The following is an 18,557-nucleotide window of genomic DNA, read 5'->3' as shown; positions in this document are numbered from 1 at the left end:
ATATGTGTTCAGTACGAATATTTATTACCCATATGGTCTACAATAAACTGTTACATAAATCTCATATTTTCCCATCCTATCTTTAGGCTATAGGCTATAATAATACATTGAAAACCATTATAGCACAATTCTGACGTAACCAGTGGCTGTGGCAGCTGCAAACTTGCAATGTGGCTGTGATATTGACATCATTCCAGATCCCTGTAATTGAAATCCCTGAATGTTATTACCTCTATTATGAAGCAATTACAATCATATTTAATGTTTGTTATAAAGCACACTTAATGGATAATAAATAAATTTTAACACTTGTGGAGTACCATATGAGACTTGTTTGGAAATTGTTTTATACCCCTCCTCGCTCTCGCTAGGGGAATACAAAAATTCCCAAATCCGAAACATTTCATAAATTCCATATGGCACCCCCGCTTATGCAATAATCTGTATGTACCATGTTTTGTACTACTGGGGCATATCACTATTTTACCTCATTACTATTCTTGTCTCTATGGTAACACAGGTGATCCACACTGGTCTGCTGGGAACCTGGATTAGGATGTGCAGTAATTTTTGCAGGTTGGAGGTTTTGTCTGTGGGGACCAAAATTTATAGGGGGTTGGATTCATGCTCCCCCAGAAATAATATAGGGAAATTTTTGTATTTGTTTTATTGGGGGGTAGGGTTTTAATGATGTACTCGAATATTCGATGCACCAAACAGCAAAACCTTTTTGACTTTTGTATTCCTGGACGTGAATCCGTTACCTCATATTCGTGATATGTATCATATTCGTGATATGTATCGTATTCGGTACTGTGTGTATTCATTACACCCCTATTGGGGGGTGGGGGGGGAGAGGGGTTTTCAGTAAAAGTATGCTTGAAGTACACTTAGTCTAGCATTATGCTAAAAGCACACTGGTAGAATGCTCGACTTGAATGTGATGATGTACAGGGGTGGATCCAGGATTTTAGAGGGTCATAACAATTCTTAAAAGGGCAAGTTTCAGTTTGCCAAAGCCAAATGAGCCAGGATCCCAAAGGGGATGAGATCTGTATGACACAGTTCGAAGGCAGGCTCCCCAGAACATTTTGAAATAAACATGTCCAGACGTGTTTTCAAGGCAGTTTATTGGAATGATGAATATACACCTCCACCCCCAATCTTTAAAAGGGCACTTCAAACAGATGGGAGGTGGTCATGAAATCCCTGTGCCCACCCCCTGGATCTGCCAATGGTTTACAGGATTGAGATCCCTCCCCTCTTCCCCCCCCCCCCCCACCCCACCATCCAAGGCTAGCTTTGGCACTTGCCTAATCCGACAGTTGTGAACTTTAGAAACAGTTGGCGAATTTTATTTTAATTTTGAGAAATTATTTCATTTAATAATTGATACTTTGTTACAAAATAACAGGGTTTCTGCATTTATTTATTTTTAATTAATAGATAATTTTCTACCCGTCCAAAGCTAATTTGAACTCCACAACTGGTATATCAAGTTGTGGTACATTGTGTCATACATTTTATAAAAAGAAACATTTTAGCAATTGCAGGTTTACGCATGAGGTGAAATTTCCACCACCGTATAACATAATGATTGTAATTTAGAATTTAATACAAATCATTATTTGATATATTACACTATGATAGCAAATTTTTTTTAAATATTTTATTTAAATGTATATATGATAGAAATAATATATGTATATAATAATATACAAATTATACCATAACAGCTTTTTATTTATGTATATTTCCTATTTGCGTGTTGTCCTAATTATTATTATCTACATGTATCTACATGATATCTTTATTATGGGTCGTTTTGGTCACTTTACAAATAGCAATCACGACCTATTTTCTGTGATACAAGGTTTTGGATGCAGTGAAGAATGCATCTTTCCATTGATGGTGAAAGAAAAAATTGTAAACCCACCTACCCTACTCCCACCCCCACCCCTTGTCAAATTGTAGCTGTGTCACTGACACTCTTTTTAAAAGGTGGTGGAAAGTAGTTCACTGAAGTCTCGGGATCAACTTGGGTTTTTCCCCCCCATTAAAACGAGACCTGTCCTGGTGCTTATAAAACTTTTATTGTCTAGACTCGAGACTAATAGAGTCTGAGACACAAATGTCATAACAACCCCATACAAACTGTATGCGTGTGACCTCGTTAAAGACGTAGTTCAGTGGTAAAGCGCTCGCTTGATGTGCGGTCGGTTTGGGATCGATCCCCATCAGTGGGCCCATTTCTCGCTCCAGCCAGTGCACCACGATTGGTACATCAAAGGCCGTGGTATGTGCTATCCTGTCTATGGGATGGTGCATATAAAATATCCCTTGCTGCCAACAGAAAAGAGTAGACCATGAAGTGGCGACAGCAGGTTTCCTCCTTCAATATCTGTGTGGTCCTTAACCATGTCTGACGCCATATAACCGTAAATAAAATGTGTTGAGTGCGTCGTTAAATAAAACATTTTCTTCCTTTCTTCATTAAAGACTGAGTCTGGACTCTAAAAGTTTTTATAAGCACGGGCCCTGGTCTCGAAATAAGAAGTAAAATATGGCCTGCTGTTATCGTTTCAAAATATCGGGCCAACAAAAATATTTTCTAAGAAAAAATATGACCAGCTGGAAATGTAACGGCATGTAGTTTGGGATTGAGTTTGAGAAACTAGGACCTCCTAGATGTAATTTAAATCATTATGGAATTAAAATGTAACACAAAGTAGCGACGGGTTTCCTCTCTCATTATCTGTGTGGTCCTTAACCATATGTTTGACGCCATATAACCATAAATAAAATGTGTCGAGTGTATCGTTAAAACATTTCTTTCTTTTATTATGGAATTAAAATATAACAATAAAATCTTGAACTAAATAGCAGATGAGATATCGGTCTCTTGAAAAATTAACTGTGATTTTTTGCTGGTTTTAGCAGGTGAATATCTATTTAGTTTAAACAATATTTTATTCCATTTGCTGGTGAGATTGGTCGACAGGCTACAAGCCTATATTAGGACCTTTCCCTACATTTGTTTACAAACAAACTGACGAGATGACAGACATCTATTTCAACTGCTAGGTCTAAAAAATTGACTGCTCTTCATGTTTCGAAGGTCGTAATTTCGAGACCTGGAGACCCATAACTGGTATTGTGAAATACTTCTTTTCTTTTTCATGAGCTTAAATTTGGGGGGGGGGGTGCTATATAAAAAAAATCCCTACACACATTTCGTGTCGTTGGATATTTAAATTTGTGGATCAGAAAGGAAGTACACAGAGTTCAAAATGGCAGCCTTCAAAAAGCAACACATTTTTTTAGATATAGCAAAATAAATAGAATTTTACCTGCTAAATTTACTTAAAAATAGCAGGTCATTTTTCATTTAGCTCGTGAATTTTTCTATTTAAATTTTATAATGCTCCAGAATACATCCCAGGTCCCGGTAACACAAAACACTCATAACACTTACGTCAGACGTACGCCATACATTATGTATGGTGTATGTGTAACACAAGTGTTACGTGTGCTTTATGTTATCGGGCCCAGAGGTCCTTATTTTCCACACATTGTCTCCAACCCTCCACTCGCCCTGTACTGTCATATTTCCAGCAGGCCATTTTTTTTTTTTTAACAGGACACATTTCTTTTGGCCTGCCATTTAAAAAAATAATAATAATAGCAGGACGTATTTTATTTCCTATTTCGAGCCCTGACATATACATGTATTATATTTTCTTTGTGTCCTTAATTAATTCATTAATTGCACTAGTCCATGAATTACCAAAAAATTGGACCACCACAAACAAGTGATTTTCCAGTATGTCAAAGACTCTGATATCAACAGTTCTGTCTGTGGGAAAGTGCACTTAAAAAAACTTAAAGGGTAAATGTTATAATAAAATTATGAACTACGAGTTGTACATTTTAAATTTATTTTACTGTATGCACATGCATGTATTTTGTATTCTCAATAAGGAGTAAAAAGTGTTATTCCTTCTTTTGCTTCCAACTAAGCTAAACATTCCAAACATTATTAAAAAAACAAGGACACCTTTAAAGGCATACTGTCACGGATTTAAGGACCTTATTTCTCTAAAAATGGATAATAAATAAAAATTACATTAATTGTTGGGAACCAAATCTAGCTATCGCATCACCTTAACTGAACCATGATGGAGTGAAATCCATGTCATCCCTTTCAGCAATTTTAGTTTTTGAATTATGGACCATTGCCAAAATTCAATTATTTTTACAAAATGTCATTAATAAATGGAGTATGGTGGTTATTAAGATGGTTGAATAAAGTACATTTAGGGACAAATCAAGTTATTTTTGTTCGGGTAATACTCTGTTAGACCATTAAATACATGTAGGTCAGTGGTCTGTGACAGTATGCCTTTTAAAGTTTTCTGTTCATAGACTATACAGCAAATTATGTCACTATTGTACAGAAAAAGCTTACAAACTACATGTATGTCACTATTCAAAAGAGTTGACTCTTTGTCCCTTTTCCTTTTAGCCAAAAAGCAATTTTACTGCAGGCTTTTCAATAATTTTTATAATCAGTTGAACGTAACGTAGGTCGAACATCGATGTATTACATCAGTATTGCATGGTGGAGTAGTGGGATTAGGGCGTAGTCAAGCGCGGATCCAGCAGTTTTTGCAGGGAGGGGGTGGGGTCATAACCTTTACTGGAAATGAAAACATGTAATCTCTTGATATTGGACTACAACATGGGAAAACTAAATTGTCTAATTTTAACTCCTCTGTATTATAAACTTAACCTTTAAAGATCCCATGGTGCCTTTTTGGCAACATGTTTTGTTTTTTTCTCAGCAAATTGTAGCTGCAAGAACTATGTTAGACATTGAATAGCCATTATTGTGGGGGAAAAAAAAAAAGGTAACTACTTGTGTAGTAGTGTTGGTATAAAGTGCTCCTACTGGCAGTAGCTAGTGGGAATTTCCCCATTAGCTCAGTTGGTAGAGTGCTGGACTCTCGCGCTGAGAGTCCGTGGTTCGAATCCCCTCAGTGAAGGTTGATATTTTTCTGTTACATTTAAATGTAGGTATCATTAAATTATTCCTTTCCTTGTCCATTTGATAACATGTGGAACATCCTAGTTGAAGTTACCAATATGATGCTTGAAAATTATGTTTTAATATGATAAATGAAAGAATGGTGCATTGTAGATAGGAAATTACTTGATTCAACAACCTGAATATTTAAATGCATGTATACATACTCAAGATTGTAGCTTTAACCCCATTGGTCAGTTAGATGATTTACTGTTATTAAAATTTTGCCTAGTGGATTTTTAATAAATGTTGGGTTTTTTAGAATAAAGGTAAAATTATGTAATAAAGAGACAAATGATTTTGTCAGATATGATTTATATACACCTGGGCCCGTGCTTATAAAACTTTTAGAGTCCAAACTCAATCTCTAATGACGTCACACGCATACAATTTGTATGGCGTTGTCATGACATTACTGTCTCAGACTCTATTAGTCTCGAGTCTGGACTCTAAAAGCTTTATAAGCACCAGGCCTGGAATAAGTTTTAAGTATCCCATGAAAAGTTAATCACTTACAGGACTGAATCATGAATGTAATCAGTTTGGTAACATGGACAGACATCCATCTATAAATAAGATGTGAATGTTTGCTAGCACAAATTCTGTTGTTTATGCCATAGATATGAAACCAGTGTACAGCAGACATTTTCAAACCGTGTGGCTAAAATAGTGGGCAGCTCTCAACTTTTTTCCAGGTGTATTTTTCATTTCGTGAACTCTGCAATGCGATATAACTGATGTTACACTTGTCACGTGACTTCTGTAACACCATGAAAGACTTCACAAATCATGGGATATAAATTATATTTCATAAAACAGAGCTCGAAATTGTGGCATGCAAAAAGCAATCCATTTTTTAAGATCTAGTAGGTGAAATAAAAATTAAGGTGCTAAAACCACCCAAAATATTGCAGGTCATTTTTCAAGAGACTGACAGAGAAGGAAGTCCTGAAGGAAATGGTTTATTTAACGATGCACTCAACACATTTTATTTACGGTTATATGGCGTCGGACCACACAGATATTGAGGGAGGAAACCCGAAGTCGACACTTCATGGACTACTCTTTTTGATTAGCAGCAAGAGATCTTTTATATGCACCATCCCACAGACAGGATAGTACATACCACAGCCTTTGTTACACCCGTTGTGGAGTACTGGCTGGAACAAGAAATAGAGATAGACAGGGCTTCTAGATTATGGTAGCCCCACTCCCATTCCTAGTAATATTCAATGTTGGGCTACTAAATAACTACTATTGCCATGCCCAACGGCTTGTGAAAAAGAGTTGTCAAATGCTACATTAAAGTCGATTTTGTAAATATGAATATCCTTCCCCCACATCTTAGTGATTTTAAGTTCTATCTCCCTCTTTAGGTGACACCAGCCTTGGTGGCGTCATGGTTAGGCCATCGGTCTACAGGCTGGTAAGTACTGGGTTCGGATCCCAGTCGAGGCATGGGATTTTTAATCCAGATACACTCCAAACCCTGAGTGAGTGCTCCGCAAGGCTCAATAAGTAGGTTTAAACCACTTGCACCCACCAGTGATCCATAACTGGTTCAACAAAGGCCATGGTTTGTGCTATCCTGCCTGTAGGAAGCGCAAATAAAAGATCCCTTGTTGCCTGTCCTAAAAGAGTAGCATATGTGGCGACAGCAGGTTTCCTCTTAAAAACAGTGTCAGAATGACCATATGTTTGACATCCAATAGCCAATGATAAGATAAAAAATCAATGTGCTCTAGTGGCGTCCTTAAATAAAACAAACTTTACTTTTTTCTTTAGGTGACATATCCAATTATTACTATTAGTAAAATTGTATTAACTTTAAAAGTAAAGTAGGGCTAGTACATTTTTTAAACGTGGCTAGTAAATGTTTTAAATAACTATTCCCATGGCTAGTGGATTTTATAAAAATTCTAGAGGCCCTGGACAGGTGTATTCATGTCCGATCATCTCATCTGCTATTTATCCGAGGATTCTGTATATATATTTTAATTCCATATTGCTCTAAAATACATCTCTGAGGTCTTAGTTTGTAACACTTTATCCCTATTCAGCAGGCAGTCGTATATCCAGCAGGCTATATTTTTGTCCTAGCAGGACATATTTTTAAAATGTTCAGTATGTTGTATTTTACTTCCCATTTCGAGCCCAGAAAAAGTACAAAACATCCTGTGTTCCAGAGTGGATTCCTTTTCTCTCCTCATTTAATACATTTAATACCATTCTGTTTTTTGTGTCTTGTACAATGTTGATTACACTGCTTATCTTGATGATATAAAAATTGTGCATAAATATTTTTATATATTTTAGTTACAGTACTGTAACAAAGTTAATGGAAATATTGAATAAAACAATGTTTTCTGCTAAAAATGTACTTTTTGTTTTTATTGGGTCTTGGTCAGGAAGCACTGGAATAGGATTTTATATTGGGGGTGGGGGGGTACATGGGACCAACCACATTGTCGGAGTCGTCTTATGTGGTGACAGGAAAATATAATTTAACATGGTGGGGAGGGGGGGGGGGGGGGTGACTGATGGGAGCCAGTGTTAGGAAGACACGCCAAACTTTCAAAAAGGCTCATTTTCAAAATATTCAGGATGTCTCTTTGCCCAATCAAACATGAAGTATTTTACACCGCAGTCTAAATCTAACAGCAGTTTTGTATCTTCGGGTGACATGGTCCAATCAATAACGTCCAAGTTCTCACGCAGACGATTTTGATTCTGGCTCTTTGGTAAAACTGGGATGTTGTTGTTGATAAGAAAGTTCAAAAGAATCTGAGCTGCACTCTTTTTGTATTTTCTAGCTAACTGTTCAACCACATGATCTTCTAACAGAAGAGGATGTTGCTTGTCTCTGTAAGGAGATGCTGGTGCCCCAAGCGGGGCATATGCACTAACAACTATCCCCCTTGATGCACAATAAAGACGCAACCGCCGTTGTTGTAAATAGACATGACATTCTGTCTGTAGATTGGACGGTATAATTATGGCCTTCTGACAAATTCGCTCTATCTGGTTGGCTGTAAAGTTCGATACGCCAATATTCTTGGCGAGTTTGTTATTGTAGACAGATTCAAATGCTTTCCATGTTTCAAGCAGATCATAATGTTCCATCACTCGCTCACCTTTTTGGTTGATGGGTCTCAGCTGCCCATCTCCGCGATTGATGCACCCCCACGGGCTGTGAATCAGCACCATGTCAACATATTGCATCTTTAAGTTCTCCAGTGACATCTCCACACTCTGGGCAACGAAAGGTGGGGCGAGATAAACCGGTGGCACCTTCGTGGTCACGAATAAATCCTTTCTACGAAGTGTCCCGTTTTTTAGCCTGTCCGCAACAACCTCTCCAATTTCAGACTCGTTTCCGTAACTCAGTGCCGTGTCAATGTGTCTGTACCCCTTAAATATTGCAAAATCCAAAGCCTGTTTAAGAACATCACCTTTTAACATATACGTTCCAATTCCAACTATGGGCATTTTCGCACAGTTGCGCAATAAAATATAACCCATTTTGGTTGAGTCCGGATTTAGGAGGGTCAGTTTTTGTTTCGTTCAGGATTTCAAAAAGGAAAAAAAAAAGATTAACAAAGCGTCAAAATCTTTAGTTTAGATTTAAAAGTATCAATTATGGTTGACTTAAAAAGTTAACAGAAGTGAACGGAGCAAGATTATCCATCTCGTAGCTATCGAAAATCGAACTGTCCACCAATATTACTTTTGTTTAACAGTAACGTTCATTTCATTATCGGTACGATGTTTTAGTCTCTTTCCCAAACTTCTCTTTTGTTTTAACGTTCGGGCACTGATCGAGACTATGTTCCGACTGGCATCTTCGGAACTTTTCGGCATAATAAACTAGAGGGTTCCATTGCACCAAATCAATTGCTTTTGCCGATAATGTTAACATCTACTAATAAAATTGATACGAGTGCCATGTACTAAATATCAAAGCTACATAATATAATTGTCAAGCAACAATACTTTAATGCAGTCCCTAGACATTTATCAAAATGTATACACACAGAATACTACATGACAGAAATATATAATTTGCGATCGTTTTTTTTTATCGTTATCAGGGCCGTAGCTAGCATGGGGGCTAGGGGGGGGGGGGGGCAGAATTTTTTTTTCGCATTATAGAAACTTAAAGAAAATGAGTTTTAGACTATTAACTACACAGTTCCCCCCCCCCCCACCAACAAAAAATCCTAGCTACGGCCCTGGTTATAAAAATTTCCCCTTATTTCCAAGAATCAAAATCTAATTACGGACGAAAATGTACGTTTAGCAGGGGCGTGTCTAGACTGTTGCAAATGATGTTTATGGGGAGGAGGAGGGTCGAGACATACTGACCCGGAAAATATATTGGAAAACAAAGAAAATTTGCTTTAGGAGGCAAGGGTTTCGACCCCCAAAACCCACCGCTGCACACACGTCTTGTTTCCCCCTCCACTATATAAATAAAGGGAACAAATATGGCTCCTCCACTAGAGAATGGGCCCTGACTCCAGATATCCTTCTTACCAACCCTATGTTGCAGGGTTTTTTTTGCCAAATATTATTAATTATTTATTTTTTTATTTTTTTATTTTTTAAAGCGAGGTAATATCTTTAAATTATGCTGACTGACTGACTGACTGAATGAATGACTGAATAAATGACTGAATGAATGAATGAATGTTTAACGACACATCGGCTATTCGGCGTCAAACAATGGTAAAATATTAATGAATATATGATCAACACAATGTAAAGACCTGTATGTGCAAATGTAAGTATCGTTCCTACGAACCACCAAAGTATGAATATCACAAGTATATTAAAATGTCCAATATATGAATAGCACAGGTAAGTACATTATATTGGGAATAAAAGTCAACATGTAATAAATGTTTCAAAATAAGTTCAAGGTGAAATTGAAACGATTCCATGACACTTTGTCTCCGAAATATATTTTTCCTCTTCGATTCAAAATGATCACACACCAACAAAATGTGATGAATCGTCAGTGTACACTAACAGTGTTCACACCGAGGTGGTGTATCCTTCTTCGGTATAAATGGGGGGGGGGGGGAGGCGTAGTCCAGTGGTAAAGCGTTCGCTTGATGCGCAGTCGGTTTGAGATCGATCCCCGTCAGTGGGTCCATTGGGCTATTTCACGCTCCAGCCAGTGCACCACGACTAGTATATCAAAGGCCGTGGTATGTGTTATCCTGTCTGTGGATGGTAAAAAAGATCCCTTGCTGCTAATCGAAAAGAGTAGCCTATGAATTGGCGACAGAGGGTTTCCTCTCTATATATCTGTGTGGTCCTTAACCATATGTTCGACGTCATATAACCGTAAATAAAATGTGTTGAGCACGTCGTTAAATAAAACATTTCCTTCCTTCGGTATAAATGAATGTGGCACGTATGTTTGACGGATGCGAGCACGACACAAGACATTATCATTCTCCTTGCACCTACAGGAAGACTGCCACTCTCCCAGGACTGCCACTCTCCCGGAACTGCCACTCTCCCAGAACTGGCTTGACAGAATGAAGCTTGTTTGCAACTAACTGCACCATCCCGTGCCTGCAAAATGCAGTCGAATGGGTATGTGGCAATAGTGATTTAATGAATCTGTCTAGTGCCGCGTCTATAGGATACATCGGCACAAAAACATACTGCCGCAAAGAGGACTACCACTCCCAGTCGAGTTTACTAAATCAAAACTTGCACTTAACAGAGCTCATTTGAATAAATACACGTCAATGTAAATTAAGGCAAACCAACCCTGGAACATAGGCGTACGGGCTCCCATTTTTGCAGGGGGGGGGGGGGGGGTAGGGGATGGCGGGGCAGTATAGGTTTTGCCCGAATTAAACGAAAATGCCCGAATCTGGATAACAACATTTATTCATATCCGCATTACTTCCAATTAATTACATATTATGCCATGATATTGTTGCAAACGAATCATTACATATTTCCAGATGAATTACAATTAATTTTGCGGGTAGAATGATAGAAATACATGCTAAAAGGGCCTCAGGTTAGCACATTTCTCCCGAATATCTGTATAATTTTTGACCGAATTTGAGGTTTTGCTTCAACACTAAGGGGGCAGTTGCACCCCTGCCTCCCTGTTTCGTACTCTTATGCCCTGGAATGAGGTATATTCAAAGCAGACATGGAAGCTACATCTGCCTTTTTATTATACCTGAATCCTGATGCCAGTATGGCAGAGAACCTAACAAATTACAAGGTCTCTATTAGCAATCGATAAAAAGTCCCTAAAAAATAATACATTTGGATTCCACAGAATCCTTAATTTATTATAGGGCTTCAACGATTGCCCTTGTTTCAGCAGAACAATAATAGTTGCCGAATCAAGTAATCTCAGAGATTGTTGCATCTGATGGAACGAAACCGGCCTCGGTGGCGTAGTAGTTAGGCCATCGGTCTACAGGCTGGTAGGTACTGGGTTCGGATCCCAGTCGAGGCATGGGATTTTTAATCCAGATACCGACTCCAAACCCTGAGTGAGTGCTCCGCAAGGCTCAATGGGTTAGGTGTAAACCACTTGCACCGACCAGTGATCCATAACTGGTTCAACAAAGGCCATGGTTTGTGCTATCCTGCCTGTGGGAAGCGCAACTAAAAGATCCCTTGCTGCTAATCGGTAAGAGTAGCCCATGTAGTGGCGACAGTGGGTTTCCTCTCAAAATCTGTGTGGTCCTTAACTATATGTCTGATGCCATAGAACCATAAATAAAATGTGTTGAGTGCGTCGTTAAATAAAACATTTCTTTCGTTCCGTTGCAGCCAATTGAAAATAACAAGCCTCGGTGGTGTAGTGGTTAAGCCATTAGACTTAAGTTTGGTAGGTACTGGGTTCGCATCTTGGTTCTGGCTCCCACAGGGGCAAGTTTAATGACTCAATGGGTATGTGTAAGTTACTACACCGATTTCTCTCTCACTGATCACTAACAACTAACCATTAACCCACTGTCCTGGACCGACAGTCCAGATAGCTGAGTTTTGTGCCCAGGGAAGCGCAAATAAAAGATCCCTTGCTGCTAATCGGAAAGAGTAGCCTATGTAGTGGCGACAGCGGGTTTCCTCTCCAAATCTGTGTGGTCCTTAACCATATGTCTGACGCCATATAACCGTAAATAAAATGTGTTAAGTGCGTCGTTAAATAAAACATTTCTTTCTTTCTTTCTGATGGAAAGACTGTAGCACAAGCCGCATAATTCCCATCCCGTGATCCATCCGTATAAACAGGCATGTAATCACGGAAGGCCTAGCTCTCTTGAATTATCATTCGTAGGGCCTACCACGAAATGCTGTTTATAAATAACTGGAGTTTTGCGATCTTTTTTCAGATGCACAAGATCAAATACCATTTTGGTGGTTTGATATGAAGGCGTTTTCATAATCTCCGATAAATATAATGCCAATTGTTGAAGCCTATTCAAAGAAAGCTGCAACTGACGTTCGAGAATACTCATATTGGACGATCTGTATCAAATCTGAAAATCATCAACATATAATTTAACAGAGCTTATCAACGAACACCAGTTTTTAAACTCAGTGATGCTGTTTATTTTCACACAAAATATAATAATTGATATGATGCTACTTTTAAGAGCACACTTTTTTTTTTCTCTTTTTTTTTCCGGCGGGTGGGTATCTGAGACAGTGGATCCCACCTATAGTTTAAGAAACTGGAGATAAAATAATGCATATTTAACGTTAAAAAAAATTTGGATGTAAAAACTTAACTAAAAATTCGATGTAGGCTTACTATTTACAGTTCTGGCTCCTCGATTATAAGACTGCGAACGTAAACAAACGGTAGGTGGAATATTACTTTGGGGGGGGGGGGGGGGGGGGGGGGGGCAAATAACGCGATTTAATAGAGACCGCGATTCAACAAGGTGCGAATATACATAACAGCCATTAGCAAGTCTATGCCACACACCTGTAATCACGTGACATCAAGGAGTTCCGCCGACGCGGCGCATGTTCAAACTGACGGCTATGGTGGATGACTGTCTGTTGGATTTGTGTGGATTAGGCGCGGAAGCGAATAGTTAGTGTTTGAGTCAGCAATCAACTTCGCTGTTTTTGTGGGATTAGTCAGACTGAAGCGCAAGAAAACGTGGCAGGAGCGAAGACGTCAATAACAGCAGGTAACTGTCGATGTGTTGTAGGGACGACATAATGTTGTTATTTTGTAGCTCGCCGGGTCGGCGTGTATTGGAATTCCAACTGTTACAGGTTGGTGCTAAACGTCGGATCCACTGCTAAGCCTAAGGGCCTTTCCTGAATAATCACATAGAGGAGGGTGGGTCTGCTGGGCGGGTAAAGAGGCGGTACCTTTTTGTTTTTATATGCACACCACCTCCAAACTAATATCATAAATATAGCATTTTAAATGTTTATTAAATATTATTATTATTTGTTTAATTTTTATTAGGCCTATATATTATATTACTGTTGTTATTGTTATTATTATTAAATTTTAAAACAAAGTATGGGTATAATATCTGCCCGTCCCCCCCCCCCCCTTTATTATTTTTAATTAGGGTTAAGGGTTAGGGTGAGGATTAAGGTTGGGGGGGTGGGGGGACCGGGCGGATATTTTTCTGATTGTTGTATAAGAGCCACAGTGATTTTTGCAGAATTTATATAGATTGGTCTCTGGCTGTTAGAGATTGTTGATAACTGTCCAAATGTTTGTCTAGCTCTCTTAATGTCTGAGTGCTATGGTTAAATACACTGCAGCAGACACACCACTGGCACCTGCAGGCATAAAATAATTACAGTGTCTTCTGTCTCCCCAATGACCTGCGGTTAACAGTTAAATTAATGATTAATTCTGGAACAAGCCTAATCTAGACGGGGGCATTTCATCCAGATCACCTAGCCCGAGTACTCTGACTGTAAGAGAGCTAGACGGACATTTGGACATAAACACGCTCTCATTACAGTCAGAGACCAACCTATGTCTTTTTTTGGCAATTCCTGACTACCAGACGGTAGGCAACGAGTCCCGCTCTAATACCACAACAATCCTATGTTTGACGTCAAATACCTTTACATCAATCATTTTCGAGTTAAGTGATACAAAAAAATCCACATATTAATCACAAATACACTTACTACAGAAAGAAACCCGACAGCACCCACATTCAGCTACGCTTCGTGACACTCCGTCGCAACAATTGCAAAGCTCGGCGATCTATTTCGAGACGTAGACCACGTGATCGCGCACTGGGCGATTCCGCCTTGTGCAGCAGTTACAGGGGCCGTCTCATATCAAGCGGTTATTATTTTCATAAACAAATCGTCAGTCAAAAAAGAACTTGTAAATCAGCGACAAATATCATTGTCGTACTGTTAACTGCCAATGCGTATCGATGGGTAATCTCATTAATTGTGGCTACATTCTACGCTGAAAAAAGTTCTAAACCTTTTTTTAAAACTCCCACACACCCTCTCGTTCTGAGTACAGTTTGTGGCCCTGATCAGAAATCGTGGTAGCGTACTTGAACATCAAACTGATATAAGCAGGTTAATTCCCGACATCGGACCTGGCAGTCATTTGTGGCCATACATGCATACGGCGAAACTCATCGCCATCGGTCCCTAGGCGTCAGCTTGTCTACTATGACGGAACTCCTGTCTACAACTGATCATTGAGTATTGTGTTACAGAATCGGTCTTTGTTCAGTTGTTGAAAACAATTGGGCTGTGTTCTACGTAGGTTAATTCATTGTCAATAATTATTAACTACCATACATATATGTGATTTACATTTGCTTGGATAAAACGATCGTTCATATGAAATTAGTTATTAAGCAAACAGAATACTTACAACCAACCCAAAACAAAATTTGAACTATTTTTATTACTTAATTTACTAGTATCCTACCGCCTTTTTCTTCTTTATTTTTCTTTTTGCTTTTTAATGAGATATTACACCACAGTTTCACATTTGAGTCATTTCCGCATATTTCTTAGGGAGTGGGTTTCAGCTCAGTCGTTTGAGTGTTCGCGTCGCAGGATCGAACAACCTCGATGGATCCATTCAACCAATTGATTTCTTTGTCGTTCCAACTAATGCACCAGAACTGGTCAGTGGCCTGTGGGAAAGTACATATAAAAGATCCATTGCTAATGTAGCGGGTTTCTTCTCCAATACTCATATCAGAGTTACCAAATGTTTGACATCCAATAGCTAGTGATTAATTAATCAATGTGCTCTAGTGGTGTCGTTGAACAAAACAAATTTCAATATTTTTTAGTTTGATCTGAATAGCAAAACAACTATAAGATAAGTTTTAAAGATCGAATGAGCTATGCACCGATTCAATTTTGATTTTGCAGTAACAAGCATTGCCATCCTTCCCCTTAACGCCTCGGAATACATCTTATAATACCCCATCCCCTCAAGAGCGTTACGTAATTGTTGAAAAAAAAAAAAAACCCCACACACACACTCTACTACTGTACTAATGACTAATTCATAAAACATAAAATAATCAAATTAAATTACTACTTACTTTATCTTTCATAAGAGGAGGCAGTACGTAGCACATACTTTTGCCGTATCCTGTCGATAACACCCAAATGTATCCTTCAAATTCAAAATGGAATCAATAATGTGTAATTGTTTTGGTTTAATGACGTAATGAAATCCAAATTCATCCAAAACGGCATTAGCCAACTCTTCCATGTTGTAACTTCGCTTGATATGAGACGGCCCCTATAACTGCTGCACAAGGCGGAATCGCCCAGTGCGCGATCACGTGGTCTACGTCTCGAAATAGATCGCCGAGCTTTGCAATTGTTGCGACGGAGTGTCACGAAGCGTAGCTGAATGTGGGTGCTGTCGGGTTTCTTTCTGTAGTAAGTGTATTAGTGATTAATATGTGGATTTTTCTGTATCACTTAACTCGAAAATGATTGATGTAAAGGTATTTGACGTCAAACATAGGATTGTTTTGGTATTAGAGCGGGACTCGTTGCCTACCGTCTGGTAGTCAGGAATTGCCAAAAAAAGACATAGGTTGGTCTCTGACTGTAATGAGAGCGTGTTTATGTCCAAATGTCCGTCTAGCTCTCTTACAGTCAGAGTACTCGGGCTACCAGATCACCCAGCTTGTGTTATTATTGGATTATGGGGTGTTCAATATCTTTCAAAGTGGAGACCGGTGCTATTATTTACTTCATACTGTCTTACCCCAAACTGCCTAATACCTGCCCAATATTTCCCAATACCACCCAGTACTTCCTCACGGCTCGAAAATTGTCAAAAAATATGGTGGCTCAAAAAATAATGGATGTTGGCAAATTATGGTAAGCAAACCACAAACCACGAGCAAGATTTTAATGTGGAATTTAAATAGATGCAATACAGATATTAATAGTGACTCATATGTTATAGATCTAAAGTAGATCGCTCAAATAATAGTATTATTTGGACGACTAATGCCATTTTTTTTTAATATTCAAATCGCCCAAACAGGACATTGGTCGCATTTGGCGACCTGGCCACAGGCCGTTTCGAGCCCTGCTTACTAGTACCACCCAATACTTACTAATACAGTGTTCGAGATTAACGGTATCCCGATATCCCGGGGATACCAGAATTTAATTTGGATACCAGACTTCAAGAACCCAGTATCCCACCGGGATGCCATATAATACTAAATTCTCAGGTGGGATACCAGATTTTGAAATGTTAGTATCCAACTGGGATACTGGCCAAAAATTTAATCTCTAACACTGTAATACCACCCAATACTTACTAATACTACCCAATACATAGACATTATTATACGAGCTTTTAGAATTTTTATAAAATCCACTTGCCATTGGATTAGTGATATAAAAAATGTACTAGCTACCATTAAAAGTTCTATATACTATACTTTAAAGTAAATACAATTTTACTAAATATTAGTAATAATCAGATATATGACCTAAAGAGGGAGATAGAGCTTAAAAACACTAACATTGGGGGTGGGTGGGGTGGGGGCAGGATATTCACTTACAAATTAAACTAAACTACAAACATTTCACTAGTCGTCGGGCATGGCAATAGTAGTTATTTACTAGCCCAACATTGAATATTACTAGCCATGGGAGTGGGGCTACCATAATCTAGAAGCCCTGGTGTACTGTACTAATTTTATGAAACAAGTGTCAGGATTTTTGTAGAGTAAAACATAAATCCTGACACAAGTTTCCTAAAATCAGTACAACTCTCATGCGACTAATAATTTCTTTATTATCCATATTATTATTGTTATTTTTTTATGAATAACAAGGATCGTCTGAAAATGTTTCAACCACAACTAGAAGAAGACAATGAAATTACGTCATATGTCTCATGCAAAGTCTTAACTAGGACTGGAGAAAACAACGTCATGTTATGACGTCGCTTCCTAAAATTACATCATTACACTTGTTATTACATGTGTGTTTCATATGATTGTTATTGACTCAGCAGTGTTTCTGTCAGAAAGAAATTTTTGGCTATGGAATTGTCTATGGAATTGAATGCAACCACAGTCAACAGGTGGTATGGGGAGCATCCCGCAGAAAGAAAATGAGTTAAGTTTAGGGTTATGGTTGAGAAAATCATACAGTAATGCTAATTTTGTCAAAAAGTTAACTTAAAAAAATAAAATCTGCCAAAACATTTGGGTATGCATGGTGCCATACCCGTTTTACCCTCTGGCAGAAACCCTGCTCGTGTATGTCGAACCATGTGGATAATAATTATTAATACTACCCAATACATACTCATACTACCCCATACAGGGCTTCTACAATTTTGTACAAATCCACTAGCCATGGGATCAATGATTTTAAAAATGTACTAGCCGTGATTAAAAATTCACTTGCCCTACTTTAAATAAATAAAATTTTACTAATAGTAATAATCAGATATGTCACCTAAAGAGGACATTGAGCTTTAAAATCCTTAGATCGGGGTGGAAAGAGGGGGCAGTATATTCATATTTACAAAATATGTAACTACAGCATCTGACATGGGGTTTTCCCACTAGCCGTCGGGCTAGCTATAGTAATTATTTACTAGCCCAACACTGAATATCACTAGCCATGGGAGTGGGGCTGCCATAATCTAGAAGCCCTGCCATACTATTGGTATTATTCTCCATTTGAAAGCTGAAAAGTGGGCTGTATTTTCATTTCTTAAGGAAGGTGTGTAGCCATTCGGACACCATACAAAGTCATCACAAAGGAGAGTGTAGGGGTGGGGTGGGTGGGGGTGGGGCGGGAGCTGCCGCATTATAGGCAGCACACATGCTCTAAAAATCTAAGTGATAAATAAGACCAGTTGAATCATAGTTTGAAAGTGAGGATTGTTTACGTCAAACAATAAATCATTAAATATAAGTTCTTTTAATTCTTGTACATGTATGTCTGAATAGTG

The 18,557-nt window shown here is 38.4% G+C and overlaps 2 protein-coding genes across 5 annotated transcripts in view; one reads left to right on the top strand and one right to left on the bottom strand.

Annotated features, from left to right (window-relative positions):
- Positions 1-7,264: 7,264 nt before the first annotated feature.
- On the bottom strand, positions 7,265-8,878 carry LOC121385253 (aldo-keto reductase family 1 member B10-like). Its single transcript, XM_041515855.1, has one exon. The coding sequence runs from the start codon at positions 8,606-8,608 to the stop codon at positions 7,661-7,663; it is 948 nt and encodes a 315-aa protein (XP_041371789.1). The 5' UTR covers positions 8,609-8,878; the 3' UTR covers positions 7,265-7,660.
- Positions 8,879-13,116: 4,238 nt separating this feature from the next.
- The window catches only part of LOC121384991, a 47,239-nt gene continuing 41,798 nt past the window's right edge, over positions 13,117-18,557 (top strand). For all 4 annotated transcript variants that reach the window (XM_041515506.1, XM_041515505.1, XM_041515504.1 and 1 more), the window contains exon 1: positions 13,117-13,278. The gene's annotated coding sequence lies outside the window, so the exon portion shown is untranslated. The remainder of the gene's footprint in view (positions 13,279-18,557) is intronic.

Source organism: Gigantopelta aegis, chromosome 11 (assembly GCF_016097555.1).
Source record: "Gigantopelta aegis isolate Gae_Host chromosome 11, Gae_host_genome, whole genome shotgun sequence".
In the NCBI taxonomy this organism is placed as follows: Eukaryota; Metazoa; Mollusca; class Gastropoda; order Neomphalida; family Peltospiridae; genus Gigantopelta; species Gigantopelta aegis.
Note: the sequence above shows the minus strand (reverse complement) of the source record. Positions and strands in the feature narration are given on the sequence as shown.

Coding starts and splice junctions, on each gene's coding strand:
- LOC121385253 (XM_041515855.1), bottom strand. CDS start 8,608: ATGGGTTATATTTTATTGCGCAACTGTGCGAAAATGCCCATAGTTGGA.